The sequence below is a fragment of the Emericellopsis atlantica genome (genome assembly GCF_019669845.1).
Source record: "Emericellopsis atlantica unplaced genomic scaffold F5Z01scaffold_9, whole genome shotgun sequence".
In the NCBI taxonomy this organism is placed as follows: Eukaryota; Fungi; Ascomycota; class Sordariomycetes; order Hypocreales; family Bionectriaceae; genus Emericellopsis; species Emericellopsis atlantica.
The window spans coordinates 192,498-209,620 of record NW_025764711.1 but is presented as its reverse complement, the minus strand read 5'-3'; the positions used below and the strand labels follow the sequence as shown (position 1 = coordinate 209,620).

At 54.6% G+C, this 17,123-nt stretch overlaps 5 protein-coding genes across 5 annotated transcripts; 3 read left to right on the top strand and 2 right to left on the bottom strand.

Annotated features, from left to right (window-relative positions):
- Window positions 1-4,848: 4,848 nt before the first annotated feature.
- On the top strand, window positions 4,849-5,181 carry F5Z01DRAFT_672873 (uncharacterized protein; the record flags this gene model as incomplete). Its single annotated transcript, XM_046264868.1, has 1 exon — window positions 4,849-5,181. One exon carries the CDS (start codon window positions 4,849-4,851, stop codon window positions 5,179-5,181), a length of 333 nt encoding a protein of 110 aa, XP_046119487.1.
- A 2,268-nt stretch (window positions 5,182-7,449) lies between these two features.
- Window positions 7,450-8,054, bottom strand: F5Z01DRAFT_672872 (uncharacterized protein; the record flags this gene model as incomplete). The annotated part of the gene is made up of 3 exons (XM_046264867.1): window positions 7,450-7,753; window positions 7,805-7,947; window positions 8,001-8,054. 3 exons carry the CDS (start codon window positions 8,052-8,054, stop codon window positions 7,450-7,452), a joined length of 501 nt encoding a protein of 166 aa, XP_046119486.1.
- A 5,145-nt stretch (window positions 8,055-13,199) lies between these two features.
- On the bottom strand, window positions 13,200-14,154 carry F5Z01DRAFT_651535 (uncharacterized protein). The gene has a single exon (XM_046263234.1). It carries the CDS (start codon window positions 13,998-14,000, stop codon window positions 13,767-13,769), a length of 234 nt encoding a protein of 77 aa, XP_046119485.1. The 5' UTR covers window positions 14,001-14,154; the 3' UTR covers window positions 13,200-13,766.
- A 594-nt stretch (window positions 14,155-14,748) lies between these two features.
- On the top strand, window positions 14,749-15,729 carry F5Z01DRAFT_651534 (uncharacterized protein). The gene has a single exon (XM_046263233.1). It carries the CDS (start codon window positions 14,965-14,967, stop codon window positions 15,235-15,237), a length of 273 nt encoding a protein of 90 aa, XP_046119484.1. The 5' UTR covers window positions 14,749-14,964; the 3' UTR covers window positions 15,238-15,729.
- On the top strand, window positions 14,749-17,101 carry F5Z01DRAFT_742500 (general substrate transporter). The gene is made up of 2 exons (XM_046266876.1): window positions 14,749-16,615; window positions 16,679-17,101. Exons 1-2 carry the CDS (start codon window positions 15,246-15,248, stop codon window positions 16,932-16,934), a joined length of 1,626 nt encoding a protein of 541 aa, XP_046119483.1. The 5' UTR covers window positions 14,749-15,245; the 3' UTR covers window positions 16,935-17,101.
- The last annotated feature ends 22 nt before the right edge of the window (window positions 17,102-17,123 follow it).

The window sequence follows — 17,123 nt, the reverse complement described above, 5'->3', positions numbered from 1 at the left end:
TCATTGACGACGCGAGGTGCTTGCCAGAATGGTGGCTGATTAGTCGGCTGCCACGTCATGTGTCCTCCCCTGCATGTCACGCATGGCTGCCTTGAACGTGCTGCACGGCTACGAGTACCTTGCATTCATCCTTTGAGGGTGTTCATGATTTGCTGTCGAAAGGTGCTGCCGATTGGGTAAAATATGTCGTTCATTGTGCTAATCCAATCGAACATCAAGCATCTACCACCCAGCCACGATTGTACGTACTAGCTGCGCAATTCATTGCTTTCTTGTACCTTGCGAACAACCCAAGGTGTTGCGATTCTCCGTAGCCTCCTTTGCGGCTCACGCTTTGGTCTGGGCATAGCGCCATGCTGCCTGCGTGTCATGGACATTCAAACCAACAGAACTGTGACCCCTGCACCACCCTCCCGCGTGTCCTGCAGGCAATGATCGGGCTCTCATGCGGGCTTGGATGACTGGTCTCAGGCTCGCTCTTGGAGTAGAAACGGGATCGCTTATAATGCGACAACTCACCACGCATCGATGCGACCTGCTTGGAGACCGTTGGCCCGCGCGTGGGTTATCCATCCTGGCCAGTTCGTCTCAGTTCGTCATACAAGCCCGGGATGTCGATGTATCACCGTTCGCGAGGCCTGGGTACCGTGGAAGATGATACCGCTCACTCACCCACAAGTCCATGCACCTGTCGATGCGTTGGCCTGCATCTTCCGCTAGGGCTGTGGTTCGGACGCCCTGTTCATGCAATGCACTACCACGCCACAGACACGTGGTGGTCCCCTCTTTATAGAGCTTTCCTGTCGATTCTCGGTGTCACGGTGAATGCGTCCAAGTTGGAGGGTCGGCCGTAACTCCAGTGCGAGTAGTCGTCGGGTACCAATGGCCAAGACGTTTGCGTGTTGGTGAGCGATTCGGTATTCGGTACCAGGATGAGTGTGATTCGTTGTCGCTGCATTGAGGCCCTGGTTGCGGCTCGCACTCTTGCCCGTTCCTCACTGACCGATGCTGACCGGCTGGGGTGACAATGTTGAATCGACCGACAGTGTATTTCCTGAGCCTCGTCATCTTTGTGAGGGCGGCAGCGTACTCGAGAGCAGCATGCGCCTCAAACCTTTTCAACCATTTCTCCCACTTTGTCCGCCAGCGACAAGTCTTTGCGTTTCCTGTACAAGGCTGAGTTGTCGTGTGGACTCATGGTGCTCATGGCCCTCGCCTGGAATTCGATATGCCAGAATGAGCCAAGAACCGATGGGCGAGCCGCATGATTCCGCGGACCAATTGATGAATACCGTCAAAATGTAGACCTCCTAAATGGTTCATGTAGATGTGCAGACGAACCATTCATGTACCCCTGCAGTGTCGTCAAGCGTTATGATTCGCAGCGTCCCGGCTATGCGGACGAGACCTCGCCGATGGTCCTGGCCACTCGCATTGAATCGTAGCCGTGCATCTGCATCATCGGGAGCCTCGTTGACTCGGATTGGCTCTTGAGACATCCAGTAAGCTGAACGACATCTTGCCTACTTGTCATTGGACGGGGATGTGTCGCCCACGATACCAGAGGTTGCCACATATCGACAGCCTTCATGATCACACACCGGGGACCGGACGCATTTCCCCGGTCGGTCTTGCTGGTGAAATTGTGTGCTGGTCAGGCTTCAATGATAACCTGGGCAGCAGTGTAGCCTTGAAGCAAGTTATGCTCTCCCCTTCTCCGTGCTATCATTGTCTTGAAAGGATTTCTCGCTACGGCACGGGCCGTTGGCCTGGTGGGCGGCCCGTAGCGAGGCTCCAGTATTGTCCCGCCGCATTCTTACCCTAAAACGTTTGGAGTAAAAAGGAGCGTCGACCAGGGGGCACACAGCATGGATGACCATGTCCTTGAGTCGGATGCGCCTTGGCGTCTGTGTTCGGTCTTGCGACCGTGGCGGAATCAAGGTCGCGCGATCAGGTAAAACTTACCGATTCAGTCGCCCCAAGAATTCCTGCGCGGACAATACAATCTGCAACGCTGCCTGTCCCCGGCGCGAGGCGCGTGGGTCGGCAGGCCAGCGTCGCGTCATGTCATGCCTTTTGGGGCCGGCCGGTGAGGCACAATAGTCATCCATCGACTTCTCACGGGGGAAGACAGGTAGAGTATTGCGAGGATCTTCTACCCAATGGTGATACGATGCAACCCCGACACATTGCGCATCGCCTCGGCAACTAGTGATCACAGCATAAGCCTCCTGCCCGCCATGGTCGATGCGTCGAATGCAGGCGACTCCACGGCAAGGAGGCCAGCTCATCGCACATGGCCTGGCACCACGGCCCTGCACAAGCACTGTGACTGAGTGCTTGCTTCTGCTGTGTCCCCGGACGGGCATTGCCAGTGTGCAAGGGTTGTGTCTTTGCTCTGATGCCGCAGGCGTGGCTTCATGTGCCGTCGACAGGTCAGGCCCAAGTAAGTACACACGCTGATTTCGAAGTCTCTGTACTTGCTGTCCGCGGTGAGCGCTGTCCTGTCAAAGTCCTTGGATGGCCTGCATGCCTCCTCGTCAACCGTGGATCGACAACCACAGGGCAGCACTGCGCCATGCCTCTGCCTCGGAGCAATGAGACCTCACCGGATGCGCGTAGCCACACACGCAGCGCAGTGGTTGGTTTGTGCTTGCCACTCAGCAGTCATCGTGGAGCAGAGCCTGTCCAATCGACATACGAGCGATGCTGGTCGAGCGACAGCTCGGTTGCCCGTGAGTTGTGCCGGCTACAGCCACGGGTACCCATCGATTCGAGACCTGGCGTCGACCTGAGCCCGGTGAGTGAAACCGCCGTGATGCAGGGTGGAAGAGGTGTGAGTCTTCCGTTGCAGAGCAATGGCGCATCGCCCGAGATAGCTCGCCATCCAGGCCCCGCCGCTGTCACTGAGAAAACTGTCTGCGTTTACCAAGTTGTTGCCACTTATCGCGCGGACGCAGGCGATCTCGTGAGTGATTCAGCTGCGTGAGCCGCAGTGAGCACCGAGCATTGTACTGTCCATGGGCTTTGCTGGGCGCCATTATGCTCTCCTGGCGTTACAGTTGCACGGTGCCATCCTTTTCTTTGGTGACCAGATGGTGACAGGGCGTGGTGTACTGTTGTCGTTGCGCTGCCACTTGGCTTTCGCGTTGTCCTTGATAGGTTTTTTTTTTGGCTCTCAGGCCAATTCAAGACGTTATTCCGTTTACGAACTTTCTCGATGATGCTTTCGCATTTGTGTAGCCCCTGAGCGCCGTTGTGTTTTTGGCTCAGGGGCAAACCACCCTGACTTCAGGACACCTCCTGATCGGCTTGGCTCTCCACCACCACCCAGTACTGCTCGCTCTCACATAAAAGTCAAAGTACATAGTCCGACAAGTATACAACCAATGTATCTGTGCAATTCGACGACTTGCACGCATGTCAGCCCTTTATTTGGTGCAGTAAGATTCCGACCGTTCAACATGCAACCGAGACAGGCCCAAGGCGCCCTCGGGACGCGTGAAGCGAATCACGATCCCTGGAGACACCGAATTTTCCACTGCAAGCTTCGCGCTATTCTCGACTGGTAGGTATGTCAATTACATTTGCCAGTTTCTCGAAGCAAAGCACCGCAATGGCCCCACTGCGGCCGCAGATCGAGACGGCCCTTCATCCGACCGTCGGCAGCCTGTTGACGAGGCCTGCAGCGGGTAGCTTGCAGAACACTCTGGCTGAGGCTAGGGTTGCAAAGCCAGGCTTGGCTGCAGACTTGCGGACGGCAAAAGCCAGCATTGCCTGACGCGATGATGTGGTTTGCAGACGCGCAGGGCGGGAGCAATCTGTAGAACACCACGAGAGAAGTGCGTTGGCCATGTCGATTGCTGAGCATGGCCATGGCCAACACTCAAAGTCATCCAAGCGAGACACCAAAGATTGCATGCCGTACCAAGAGAGCTAGGTGCACTGGTGAGGTGGAGCGGCATTTGTTGCTACACAGAAGCGTTCTGCCGTCTTGACATTCGCCACCAGGTACGGAAAGGGAGACGGAAAGAGTACATTCGGGTGCTTTTCGAGCTTCATGTTCCAAAGTAAACAAGAGAATCCTCAATATCCATTGGCCGAAAGTCAGGCGAAGCAAGTGAATAGACATTGCAATGCTGCAGGGACTCGAGCGCTGCCGCGTTGGTCGCTGCTTAAGGCCGGCCACGGCAAGCAGAGGGGCCGCATGGGGGTGCATCGTCAATGGACGCGCAGGGCGTGTGCGAGATGCCCGCATGGGTTAGAGGTAAGGATGCCCAATCCACAAAGTGAAGCCTCAGTCTCGTCCCGCTCGAAGCAGCATGACGATGAATGAGCTGTTGGCCCCATGCCAGAGGCACGTCTTGTTGGTCGACACGAGTTCCACAGGGGATGGGGTGGTCAAGATTGACAGGTGGGATATGGTGCGTCGATCAAGCATCTCGCTGCGTGGTCGATTGAATATAAGTTGGTACTTTGCATCTTCAAAAGGAGAAGTGGTCGAGAGGCCACCATCACCTATCATACGACACGAGTCTTGCGCCCGTGCAATCAATAATCAGAGTCTGAGACTCCAAAACCTGGAAGAGAATCAGTGCAAGAACGAGCACTGCAGAGAACACCGGCACTCGACTTGCCACCGACGTTCCCCGGCCCTTGCTCAAGGTACAAACCCTCTCGGCGGAGACAGGGGAAGAAGTTTTTCGGCCTGTCGCAGGCTGGGTCGACGGGACAAGGATGTATAAGCTGACCGTGCAAGTAGACAGACGCCTGTCCGTCCTTCAGGAAGATCGAACCGTCTGGAGGCTCCGCAACAGGCCGCACACATTGCAGCACGCCAGGGACAAGATGTGCTACTTTGACCAAACAAGATGGGCTTGTGGCTTCTGGCGTTGGGGTCACTTCCGCCAGCAATGCAACAAGGAATACCGGATGGGGGAGACCTGCGGTCTCAAGCTTGTTTACGAAACCAAGGAGCAGGAGGATGTTTGCAAACTGTGCCATGACATCGAGAAGAAACAGCGCCGGTACGACAAGATGTACCGCGATGTACAGCGCTGGCAGCGCGAAGGCGGCCGCCCCGCCACTGTCGAGCGTACCTGCGCCGACATGGAAGACGTCCTGGAGCAGATTGCCAGGATGAGAGATGACCATCGCCAGCGCACAGCCCATCTTGGGTAAAGAGGTAAGATTCCCTCAAGCCCGTCGGGGAAGTGTAGAGTGACAGGTGCGGCCAGGGGGCCTGCTAGCTTGAAAACAAACAGCTGAACCTTGACGTACAGTGGATGACAGCGATGATTAGGCGGCTGCTGGCGAGAATGATGACGCGGATCCTGACCTGCCACCGCAGTTGTGCTGAGCAACGCGGAGGGCCGTGGCGGGGACAGGATGATGGCTGCGTGCTAGGGGAGCCTGGCGCGCACGGCCTTGCTACAGATTCCCTTTGTCTTTGATATTCTCGAGGCGGACAGTGCGCTTCATGTCCTTGCGGTTGCGCTCCACCACCGCTAGGGCGCAGCGCACACAGGACAAGCGCAAAGATCCTGGAAAACAGAAGGACAGGGCAGGCAGACAGATGGCCGGACAGACAGGAGAACCCAGTCTTCCAGGTGGGTACTGGCCTGCACTGCGCTTGTATGATAACAGAACTTGGGCTCCTCCTCCACGGAAAGAGGATTGTTTTATATAGTGCTTGGTCTAAGTTAGTCTCCCTCACACCTCAACGGTTGTTCATGCGAAACCGTAGTTCAGGCTTAATGAGGTCTGCTTTCCAGCAGTTGGTGTGACTTGACAATGTGAAGACGGTTCACAGATGCCATGCCAACGCGGGACCAGCCAGTCCCATCGCGAAGCGGGGTTTCTATCCCTCGCACAACATGACACGGGTTTGTGATTCGTGACCGCCGGAGTTCTTGGAGAGACGGCGGGAGAGAGAGGGCCGGTCACTGGAGCCAGCACTGCTGTGTAGTGTGTAGTAGCGCCGCCCGCACTGATCCAGATCCAATGCTGTGCAGAAGTGCAGAGTTATAGAAGACGGTGACTGGTGTGGACATGGGAATAGGCGCAATTAAACGGCCACAGCTGCGTCAGCATCGACTGGGGAAGCCCTGTAACGGCTACAGGGCCGGGCCGGTCCTATCCGTGAGCGATCGCTTGTCGTTGGCGAAGGGGTCTCAGCGGCCTGGGAGGACGTTCCCTTGCGATTGCTCTTTGAGACGACTGATTAACCACCTAGATATGAAGCAAAGCTGCGAGGGGACGCTGCTAGCCCAAACTTGAGCACGGATGATTGAAGGTGGAGTGACAGAACCGGGACCAAGAAGATTGCGCTCGCATGGCCGGTCGAGTCTGGGCACACGCTTGGCCAATACTGCCCGTTTCGTAGCCCTGCTAGCTGGGAGCAATGGCAGCACCCGCCCTAACTGAGAACGAAGGCCGAGCTTTGCGTTTGGAACGATGGCCAGAAGCAGGTGGCGTATGGAGCACTCCCATCCTTCCGCCACCCTTGGATCGGTCGTCTTCCAATTGTTCGCCTTAGCTTGACATCGCATGGTCCATGGGCAGAACCAATCGAAGGTCTGTGCGCGTGATGATACGAGTACGTATGGTTTTCCGCGCAAGCTCTTACAGATAGTGCCCATGGCCGACCCAATGTCTGATCTTGTCGGCCAGTCATTTTAATGAGACGATCAAAGGCGGAAGGAAGTGCGCATTCTGCTCAGATGTTTATAATACTTGTTACTGTATACGCGTGCGCGGGAGCAGCTGCGTGACTGCTTATAGCTGACCCATTCCCATAAGCACGTGCCTGCCAGTCGAGAATGCTAGAGTGCATCGGGAACGCTAAAGTCGCGACGTCAGTCGCGAAGATGTCGCCCCCAACCAAGAACGTCACGAGCGTCAGTGATAATTAACCCACGGCGAAAACTTCTCTCGGAATGCAACGAGATGGAGAAAGGGATGTAAAAGGTGCTTTCGATTGGTGTGGTTTGTGTCCAGGTGCCCCAGTCTCCCGCAGAAAGTGAAGATGCGGTGAGCCCTCTTGTGGCGGATGGAAGACGGGAGGGATCCAGTGTCAAAGTGCCGGACAGGGGTGCGTACTTTCTCTCCAAGCTAAGCATGGCAAGCAATGCCTCTCGGCAACAAGCCGAAGTCCTGAGGCTGCCATGTTCCAGATTGTCGGGTTCAGAAATGGTAATTACAGAAATGGGCAACAGAACCAGAGTGACTGGTTGCCCCACCTAAGCTCTCGTGGTCGTGGAGTGCTTTGAAAATTCCAATGGTGATTCCCGCCGAAACGGTTCGGGCACTTGCTAGCTTCGAATTGCGTATGCACGCATGCATAACAAGTCCACCATTATGCCACATGACCCAAGTTCCAGACTGCGGGTAGCCGATTTAAAGTTCTTGATAAGCGCGCAAACGGCTCCATCATGCTGATGTGATTGTTCACGAAGATGCCCCAGCCGCTGCGGCGGCGGCAGCGTCCGCGAATGTACCAACCAGCGCATCATCCCCGCCTTCTTGGGTGTTTACACTGGCTGGTTTGCCGGGTTGGGAACTGAGATCCTCCTCATCGGCGAGCACACCAATTCTGCCCTCGTTGGGCAAGTTCGACTCGTGCGTGTTGAGTTTCGAAAGAAGGTGCTGGAAACGTGCTTCGCGAGGGCCAGGGCCTGTTTGGGCGAAGCCAGCTGCCATGCCTCTGTTGGTGCCGGCAGCCTGGGCGATTTCGAATACGTCAACCATGTTGCTACATGCGTCAGCGAGTCACGCGGGTCAAGCTCGTCACGTTCTGCCATACTTTGAGGTCTTCGCGACGACCGTCTGTATCGCCTCGTTCTCGCGTTGTGTCTCGACTGTCTCGTTCTCTCCGCTCATGGCCTGGTCGCCAAAGCTACCGTACTGCATGCCATTGTCGTCGTACAAAAGACCCGTACCCTCGTCCTTGATTCCCGTCAGTATGTTCTCGCAATCGCATCGTGACGGATTGCACACACATTGTTCGATATATCGCTGTTGCGACGCCCTAGGCAAGATTGGCAGGCGCCCATAGTGTCGAGAATGCTGATCGAGTAGGCGACTGGATCACCAAGGGGGGCATATGAGTAATGATGCGAGGTCGAAGAGCATCGCAGTCTCGGCGAGAAACTCCAAACAGCCCGGCAAGGCTCTAGACCTTGATATGATGTCGGTCGTTCGTGGAGAAAGAAGTCTCGAGGTTGGAGCTGCGCCCTCGTCGTTCCTGCAGCTTCAGGTGCGACTCAGTTCCGGGAAAGTGGTGGGGCGGCTCTGCCGTCACAGCGGGTAATCGCCGGCCCGTCATGATGGACGCTTATCCTGCCAGAACCTCCTCTCTCATCAGGGTGCAATCTTCCCGTTTGCAGGCACTCGCCATAACGTTTTGTGCTTGTCAGCCAGCTCCATGTCTGTATCTTTGTGCTTCGAGATTGCGTCCCTCGAGAAATATTCAATTCTCTCTAGTGCTCCACCCTTCTCCCTCTCTTTCGACCCTAATGACTGTCTCACCCGTCGATAGCGGGCAAGTCTCCCTCAGGGTGACCCTCATGTCACTTTCAGAGTGTTTGAGATTCACTCATTGGAAGTCGACATGATGGGAATCAGCCAGGCGTGTCTGCCCATAATATCTGTAAGGCCTCCTCCCTGGTCAATTTATTTGAAGCCCATTCCATCACAATGACTCCTGGCTCCCGCCTTGAAGGGTATCCCTGGGCTTCGAAGTATTGGCTGTGCAAAGCGAAAGCTGCCAAAAATGACTTTTCTCTTGAAAGACCAAGTGAAGGTTGTGTATAAAGACACGCAAGCTCCTGTGACTTGAGTGATACTCTGACAACCTCGCACCATCAGCTTCAGCACTACCAACAGCTCCAAACCACATACTCCTCGCGTATAGACCGTTCATACCACATCATCATGCGATACTCTCTCAGCTTTGCCGTGCTCTCTTTGGCCGGCCACTCCCTCGCCCGTCATGGCGATCTCAAAGCACGAATGGATGCAGAAGAATGCTGTCCTTGCACCGGCTCTGGCGCGCCAGCAACAGTTACTGTCACGGCCGAGGCACCCCTAGCTAAGACTATCTACATATCTAATAGGCCACAAGCCACTGTCACGGTCGAGAGCACCGTCACCCATCCCGCAACTACGATCTATGTGACCCACGAGCCCGATGTCGCGGCCACCGAGCCCAAGCCTGATCACCCCAAAGTCATCACCAAGACGATCTATCCAGCCAACGCTGGCGAGACACCTGGAACGGAAAATGGCGATAACAAAGACAAGTTCATCATCAAGACAATTTATCCCGAGTCGGTCACAAAAGCACAGGAGAACGAGAAAGAGGAGCAAGTGGTGACAAAGGTCGTCCACCCCGATTCAGCTGAACCAGCCAAGGAGCCAAAGACTGTCACCATCATTGCAAGCCCTACCAAGGATGCACCAGCTGGGCCATCGGTCGTGACGGTAACTACCGAGCCTGAGGGGACTCTGACCAAAGCCACAACCGCCGAGGTCCAGGACAAGATCACGACCAAAACCTTGCAGCACATGCAGGTGAAGCAGCAGAGGCCGGCCACGGTGATTGTCAGTCTCGAGCCCAGTGTTCAGACTGTCGTTGCCGACGGCAAAACCATCACAGAGACCATTGACCACCCAGTCACCGTGACGGCTGCGCCTGTGCACGACGCAACCACGATTGTGCAGAGCAAAGACCACTACACGACGGTGACCCAGACCGTGAGCCACGGCGGCGACGACATTGACATTGAGATCATCATCATCAACATCAATACGGGCGAGACTGAGTGTCGCAAGAAGGACAGCGGCAAGCCTTGCAAGGACGCGGTCACGCCCAGCCAGTCCACCGTTTGCTCATCGGTCGAGCCATCCACGAGCATCAGCACAGCCTTCAACACCGTCACCGTCACTGCCAGCCCGACAATGGGGTTTAACTCCACCATGATGGGCGTAGCGCAGCCCACCGGAATGAGGAGGGCTCCTAGGGCTCCTATGGCGCCATTGTCTCAGCGGTGGTGGGAGGAGTAAGGTTGCGCCCAGGAGTGATGCACGAGATGGGGGTGTCGCGGGACTGTAATGATGGGGGCGTTCTTGGTATATATGCCAAACTAATTAGTTCACTAGCCTAATAGCACGTTTTATTCAAAAGTTGAGCGAACATGTTCCAAAGTATCTTTGCTCGATGACAGGCCCAACAGCTCTTTCGTACGAAGATGTAATTGCCAAGAACCAGGTATCGCCGAAAGGTAGGTGAATTATTGCGGTTGGTATCTCTTTCATTCAAATGTCTAGACATCAACTTCTCACTTACATGTGTCATGTTCTACCGATGCCCAAGCCGAGGCATATCATGTTCATATAACACTCATTATGGAGTTCTAGCTGGACGTCAGCCTTCCGGTCTATTACTACTGGCCTCTGCGGACAAGGATACATCAGTACATTATTTGGCCTATGTTCGTGTATGTTCAAAGGACAATGCACCTGTCACTAACCCGTCGGCGAACTCACTTCGAAGTCCTTGCAAACTACATGTATTGTGGTGCCTTCACGCGCACCACAAGGACTGACTAGACAAGAGCATGGACGGCAATCTCCAACAGAAAATGACAAGCGTTTGATATCGATTCCAATTTGGGTCGAGTATTTTTGAGCATCACATCTGTCAGCTGACTGCATCTAAGTATCTTCCTTCACCTGCTTGTCTAATGCCCTACCCTGTACTAAATTCGCGGGCGAGAAATTAGGCCGCACGTTTGGTGCAATTCGTCAAGATTCGGTGTATAGAGCGTGTTTGCTTCAACGAAGTTATCGATATAATTAAATGGGGCTATGTCAAAATGCAAAGGTGTTGAAGTCTGCTGGTGACTGCTGTGCGGTTTGATGTAGACTAGAGTGCAATTGCAATTGGCCAAGTTTGTAGGCAATGACGAGGTTTGAATTATTATGAATCGAGGAAAACATAAACATATAGAGACTCAAATAAAAAGCAAATAGCGTGTCCAACAACACCGTGCAATACTCATACCCATGATCACAATGATATCTCTAGTCGGCAACGAGACACATTTGACGCGGCGGTCATAGACTATAGGATCGGACTCTACGTGCGCAAAGTTCACGACGAGATTGAAATTATCGCCAGTGACTCAACATAGGGTAAATCAGTGTTCGAATTGATCATGATACAAATATACAGAGTCCCACCGACTCTCCATACTAAGACAGACTGAAAATCTTCCGTGTCGTTAATGTGTGCCCTGAGCAACACCCCTGGCTGGCTGGTAACATTGGTAACGCATAGAAAATATCCTACAACATCCAGTTTTTGACTATGCAATCAACATTTCTGGACAGTCTACAATTACTTAGTCGTCCAGCGAGCGGGCTGAGTAGAAGGCTCAGGAAAGCTGCATGTAGTGGGCTTGACAAACGCCCACCACACGCTCGTGAACCAGACTGCTAATTTAGGAGGCACCAGTCCTGTCATCAAACGAAAACCTCTTCGATGATCCTCAGGTGCTGAATTGCCGAAAAAGACCTGTCTGGTGCAAATGGACACCCAATAGTGCAGTGTTCGTCAAATATGAAGAGTGTGTTCATGTTGCGATGGCTCGTCTCGAGCGAAGCTGACATGATCTCGGGTCTACGAACAAACGCCCCTGTTTTATTTCTGTGCTGCTGTCATTCTTCTACTATTAAAAAAAATCCCTCTCGGCGTCAATGGTTCTGAACCCTGGCTCGAGCCGCAGTGATCCCTTGGCTATCAACAAAGGGGGCTGATCTTTTCCAGCTGGCTCTCGTGAACGAAGGATTTAGAGGAGCGCGGCACCGTCGCCAAGATGGATCATCTCCCGGAGCCCCGGGATCACCGAGTGGCTGCCCAGACTGAGAAGGAGAAAGGGGCGGGCTCTCGATCGGCACCAGAAGGGTTCGCTGCGAGAAAGATCTTTGGGAGGGTCCAATAGAAACCAACAAAACAAAGCTGTAGATATCGAACAAAGTAAACCGAACTTTCATTTCTTGATAAATGATGCCATTCAAGGACATGGAGCAAAACTAAGCTGACAGCCGACAGCAAAGGGGTGGCATTGTGCAGAGTGCGAGCATCCATGTGCCTGACTGGTTGTGACGACACAGAGTATTTATTGTTAGTCAAGAGTCAAATCACATGCCAAACGACTCTTTTTCGTGTGGATATTGAATAAGGTAGTTGTGTCTGGGGCCTTATGATTCCTGAAAACTTGAACTGCCTCAAAAAAGGGAGCGAGACCAACTGAATCAGGAGACGCTGCTTCCAGTCCTGAGATGCAAATAATGACTTTCACCAAACCAGGGGACGCGATGTCCGTGCTCGACTTATCGTCAACCACGCTGCGAAACAAATTATTCACATTAAAGCTGCAACAAGTGGTCCCCGGACTTAACCCTGAACAGGCCCCTCCAGGCTGATATGAGCTTGACAGCGAACCTAGACTTCTTGTCACGCCCTGGAGGAGCGATCAGGGTCGTCAAGCTTCCGATTACATACCTCTCAAGGTATAGCTTGCTTCAGGCAGTGTTATTGACCCTTCCTGCCTTCATGTTCACAAGGTTCTGTTTGCTTGCTATGCTTGACACTAGCGATCAAGAGTGACTCGCTCAGATGCCTACATTTAATTTCAAGTCGCATCTCGGTCTTCTCGAGTGCCTCACCATGGGTTGATCAGAACAGTCTGAACATTCTAGACAAAGGCCGTGTCTCAAGCCTCTCAACGCGCCTCGAGAGCGGCACGCGCCAGCTCCCGCTCCCCCAACTCCCAAGACGTCCCAATTTGGTTGCGGCGGCAGCGCTCCCGAAATGCCGCCACCCGCGACTCACCATCACGAATTGACGGCAAGGCTTGCACCAAAAAGATTCTAGAACGCGAAGCGGTCTATACGATGAAGCTTGATTCCGACTTCAGTCAGACAGGAGGGACGACCACCCACTCGAAAACAGAGGTCCCGAGGGTGTCATTACCTAGATGTAGTGCGAACTTCAAAAAGAGACGTGATGGATACGCGGGGATCACCAAACGAACAGGAACTCATTAATCGGAAACATTGAATACCATAGCTCTTCCCCACACCTGTCGGGCAGAGGAACTCTCCACCGGCATATTGAAGAAGCCCGCCTTTTCCCCAGCTAAGCGAGAAGCACATGGCCTGGGGTTTGTGGAGCATTAATATTGAGTAGTAGCTCAAGGAGTCAAGAGTCAACATGAAGACTAGACAGGTTGATGTTGCCGTGTCTCCGACCAGCTGAGATAGTGCAAAATGACTGCGAGCTGTATTTGCTTCCAAAATAGACCTGAACGCGGCCAACATGCGTAGAATGGCCTGCGATATCCGAGTCCCTGAGAGCCCTCTCCGGCTGCACGAATTTGCACATACTGTGGTTGGCTGGGGTGAAGGCATCTGAAGAGCATATTTGAAGCGCCACATGAGCGTCAGTCTGGACTCGTCGTATGGAGAAGAAATCTTGAAAGAACGATCCAGCGAGGCGCAGAGCTCGCTCGTACTTTGGCGGCCAGTAGAAGGACTGTGCTTCGCAGGCCCGTCCAGCCGGAGCACTGAGAACATGCCAAATGCCGCCGCCTCGCCAAGCATTCGGCACGCATGCATATATGGGGGCACCTTGTTTTGAAGCTTAAGCGGCAGGCTCTTCCGCAATTGCGGGACAGGGCCAACCGTCAGACGCGACAAGATTAGCTTCTTTTGTTGATCTGGGCATGTCCCATTGATCGGGGCAGCCCGTGTCGTCCCAAGAGCGCGCTTCCCCATGTCTCGGCTAAGATCAAGACGCCAGACACCATCTCCGTCGAAACTCTGAGCTTGGCCGTGCGCGGGCGATCCGCGTCGTGTGTCTTGGCTTGGCTTGACTCACCAGTGGTCCTTCGCGCCAGGGTGACCAGAGGTAATATTGAGGCTGCAGCCATCATCCTGGCGCAAGTTCAGGAGACATGCCGCAATTTGGTTATGCAGTGACAAGTTGGCAACCTGATTACAGTCGCGTTGTTAATTCAGTTCGCTGCTCCTGAGTCGACTGGATTCTTAGTTTTGAGGCTTGGGCTTGAAACCTGCCCAGCGAGGCACATGATCAAGCGAACGGAGCACCAGCGCTCTCCACGTTTCGGGCTACAGATCAGCCGCCCTCTCTCTATCTTGGGAAAAAAGGAGGGGAACATGGGGGAGGGGAGGAGACGCTGCAGCTGCTGCCGGGATGATTGGTCGGGACAGATATCCTTAAATTATGCTCGCATTTCAATGGATTGGCGAGCTGGGGTCCTCATCTGGACCCTCCATGTCTGGGCATGCCAGCACGGAGCAATACCCCAGTTGCATTCAATAGCAGACTCTTGCGTGGAGCTGACTGTCTGAGAAGATAATGCAAACGACAGCCGCTCTCAATTCCCACAAAACCTCGAGACTGCTTGATGGGCGGCACTGAGGGCTGGGTGCTTGGACTTGGACATCTTTGCCTGAACACATGCACTGAGCCGGAATCGAGAACCGGCTAGGAGGCGTAAAAGAGCCAGGCTCAGCAGGCTCGAGATGAAGGATCATCCATGCAATGATGGATCCATGATCCATTTCTGGCGTGTCCCGCGAGCCCCCCCTTTCAGCAGATCCACCCTCGGCCGGCTGGACTGGACTTTGGGGTTGTTGCGCTCAGGATGTCCGGGGTCTCGAGGCTCGACTTCTCGAGTCCTCGACTCTGTTCGACTTTCCGAGGGCCTACCCCTGCATCTTCACCATTCGAGGCCAGTCCGCCGTTCCCAATCTAGTTTTGGAACGAGGCACCGGTCCTTTGGGGCGAGATGGATCAACGACTCGCAAGACATGGACCTCTGGCATTCTCTACCCGCCTTTCCGTAGGCTGTAGCACCCTCGTTTCCGCCATGCATGCTGGTCCTATTGTCCTCATCCTGGCCCATGGTATTGGTCGAAAGGTTGACGATGGTGATATGCGCCCTCCACGATTATAAGTGTAGCACGCGTCCCCCGTTCTCCAGACCCTCTCCTCCTGGTCTTCTCATCCCCGCCGTGCCAATCCACAGACAACCTCACCAGCACACCAGGTCGGGCATCGTCGACACTTCCTCACAGCCTGGGATAGCGAACTCACCAAGACCACACCCCTCGTCCCCAGCCGTAGATCCTGAACGGACCCATTGATCGCAACCATGGTCACCGTCAGCAAGAACCTGGTGCAGTCCAATGCCGTGGAGAACCTCGAGCATGCCCGTGAGCAGGCGCCCAACTTCGAAAAGGTGACCTGGTACAAGGAGCCTTATTTGCGCAAGCTCTACTTCCTGTCCATCTTCCTGCTCGTCGGCTCCGCCACCACCGGCTACGATGGCATGCTGCTCAACACCTCCCAGCAGATGGACGCCTGGAAGGGCTTCTTCCCCGAGTACGAAAACGACCACAAGCTCGGCATCCTCATCAACATGTACAACATTGGTTCCATCATCTCCTACCTCTTCACACCCTACATCGCGGATCGCGTCGGCCGTCGCCCGACTATCATGGCTGGCTGCGTCCTCATGATCGTCGGTGCCATGCTCACGACCTTTGCCAACGGCTACAACATGTACATGGGCGGACGCTTCCTCCTCGGTTTTGGCAACTCCTTCTCCCAAATGTGCTCGCCCATGCTGCTCACCGAGATCTGCCACCCCCAGCACCGTGGTCCCCTCACCGCCGTCTACAACTGTCTCTGGAACCTGGGTTCCCTCATCGTCTCCATCGTCGGCTGGGGCACCGCTTCCATCGGCGGCAACTGGTCGTGGAGGTCCATCACCCTCATCCAGGCCGTCCCCTCCGCCATGCAGCTCGTCGGCATCTGGTGGATCCCCGAGTCGCCTCGCTACCTCGTCAACAAGGACAAGACGGAGCAGGCCCTGGCTGTCCTCGCCAAGCACCACGGCAGAGGCAATGACCAGGACCCTCTCGTCCAGTTCCAGTACCGCGAGATCAAGCAGACCATCCAGGCCGACCGTGACAACAAGACCGCCACCAGCTACCTCGACTTCTTCCGCACCAAGGGCAACCGCTGGCGTCTGGCTATCATCATCTCCCTCGGTATTATTTCCCAGTACTCCGGCAACGCCCTCTTCTCCAACTACATGGACGTCGTGTACGAGGGTGCTGGCATCACGCAGCAGAACAAGAAGCTCGCCCTGTCCGCCGGCAAGACCATTCTCGATCTCTCCGTCTCCATCTCCGCGGCCCTGTGCATCGACAAGTTTGGTCGTCGCCCTCTCTTCCTCGTCTCCGCGGCCGGCATGGTCGCCTCCTTCACCCTCTGGACCATCACCGGTGCCGTGTACGAGAACTCGGAGCGCGAGCAGCCCGATGGCACCATGAAGGCCACCAACGCTGGTGCCGGATACGCCCAGCTGCCCTTCATCTGGCTGTTTGGTGTCTTCTACTCCATTGGTTTCTCCGGTCTCCTCGTCGCCTACGCTCTCGAGGTCCTGCCCTTCCATCTCCGCGCCAAGGGCATGATGATCATGAACATCACCGTCCAGGCCATCCTCGCCATCGGCAAGTGAGTTTACCCCCTGTTTCCTTTCTCGTTTGACGACATCTTTGCTAACCACTGCGTGTATAGCCAAACCAACAAGATTGCCTGGAGAAAGCTCCCCAACCACTGGAACTTTATGCTGTTCTACACGCTCTGGGACACTCTCGAGTTCATCTTCGTCTACTTTGTCTACCCCGAGACCAAGGGCCCTACCCTTGAGGAGATTGCTCGCATCTTCGACGGCGACAGCGCCACCGTAGCTCACATTGACTTTGAGCAGGTCGAGAAGGAGATGCAGCTGCACCACGAGGAGGAGCGCTTTGACAACAAGAGCATGTCCTAGGTGCCCTGAGGATTCTCGTGTTTGGAGTGGCGTGAAGCGTGTCGGGCGGATGGTATATACACAACGTACTTTGATTTCTGTGATGTGTGTGCGTGTGTGTGGTTGGGAGCGCGCGCGCTGAGAGTAGTTTTACAGCGTCAGTCTTTTTATAATGAGTATGATACCATGCGTCTCCGTATGCGGCCGCCT

Coding starts and splice junctions, on each gene's coding strand:
- F5Z01DRAFT_651534 (XM_046263233.1), top strand. CDS start 14,965: ATGCTGGTCCTATTGTCCTCATCCTGGCCCATGGTATTGGTCGAAAGG.
- F5Z01DRAFT_651535 (XM_046263234.1), bottom strand. CDS start 14,000: ATGATGGCTGCAGCCTCAATATTACCTCTGGTCACCCTGGCGCGAAGG.
- F5Z01DRAFT_742500 (XM_046266876.1), top strand. CDS start 15,246: ATGGTCACCGTCAGCAAGAACCTGGTGCAGTCCAATGCCGTGGAGAAC. Junction 16,616..16,678: donor GCCATCCTCGCCATCGGCAA/GTGAGTTTACCC, acceptor CTGCGTGTATAG/CCAAACCAACAAGATTGCCT.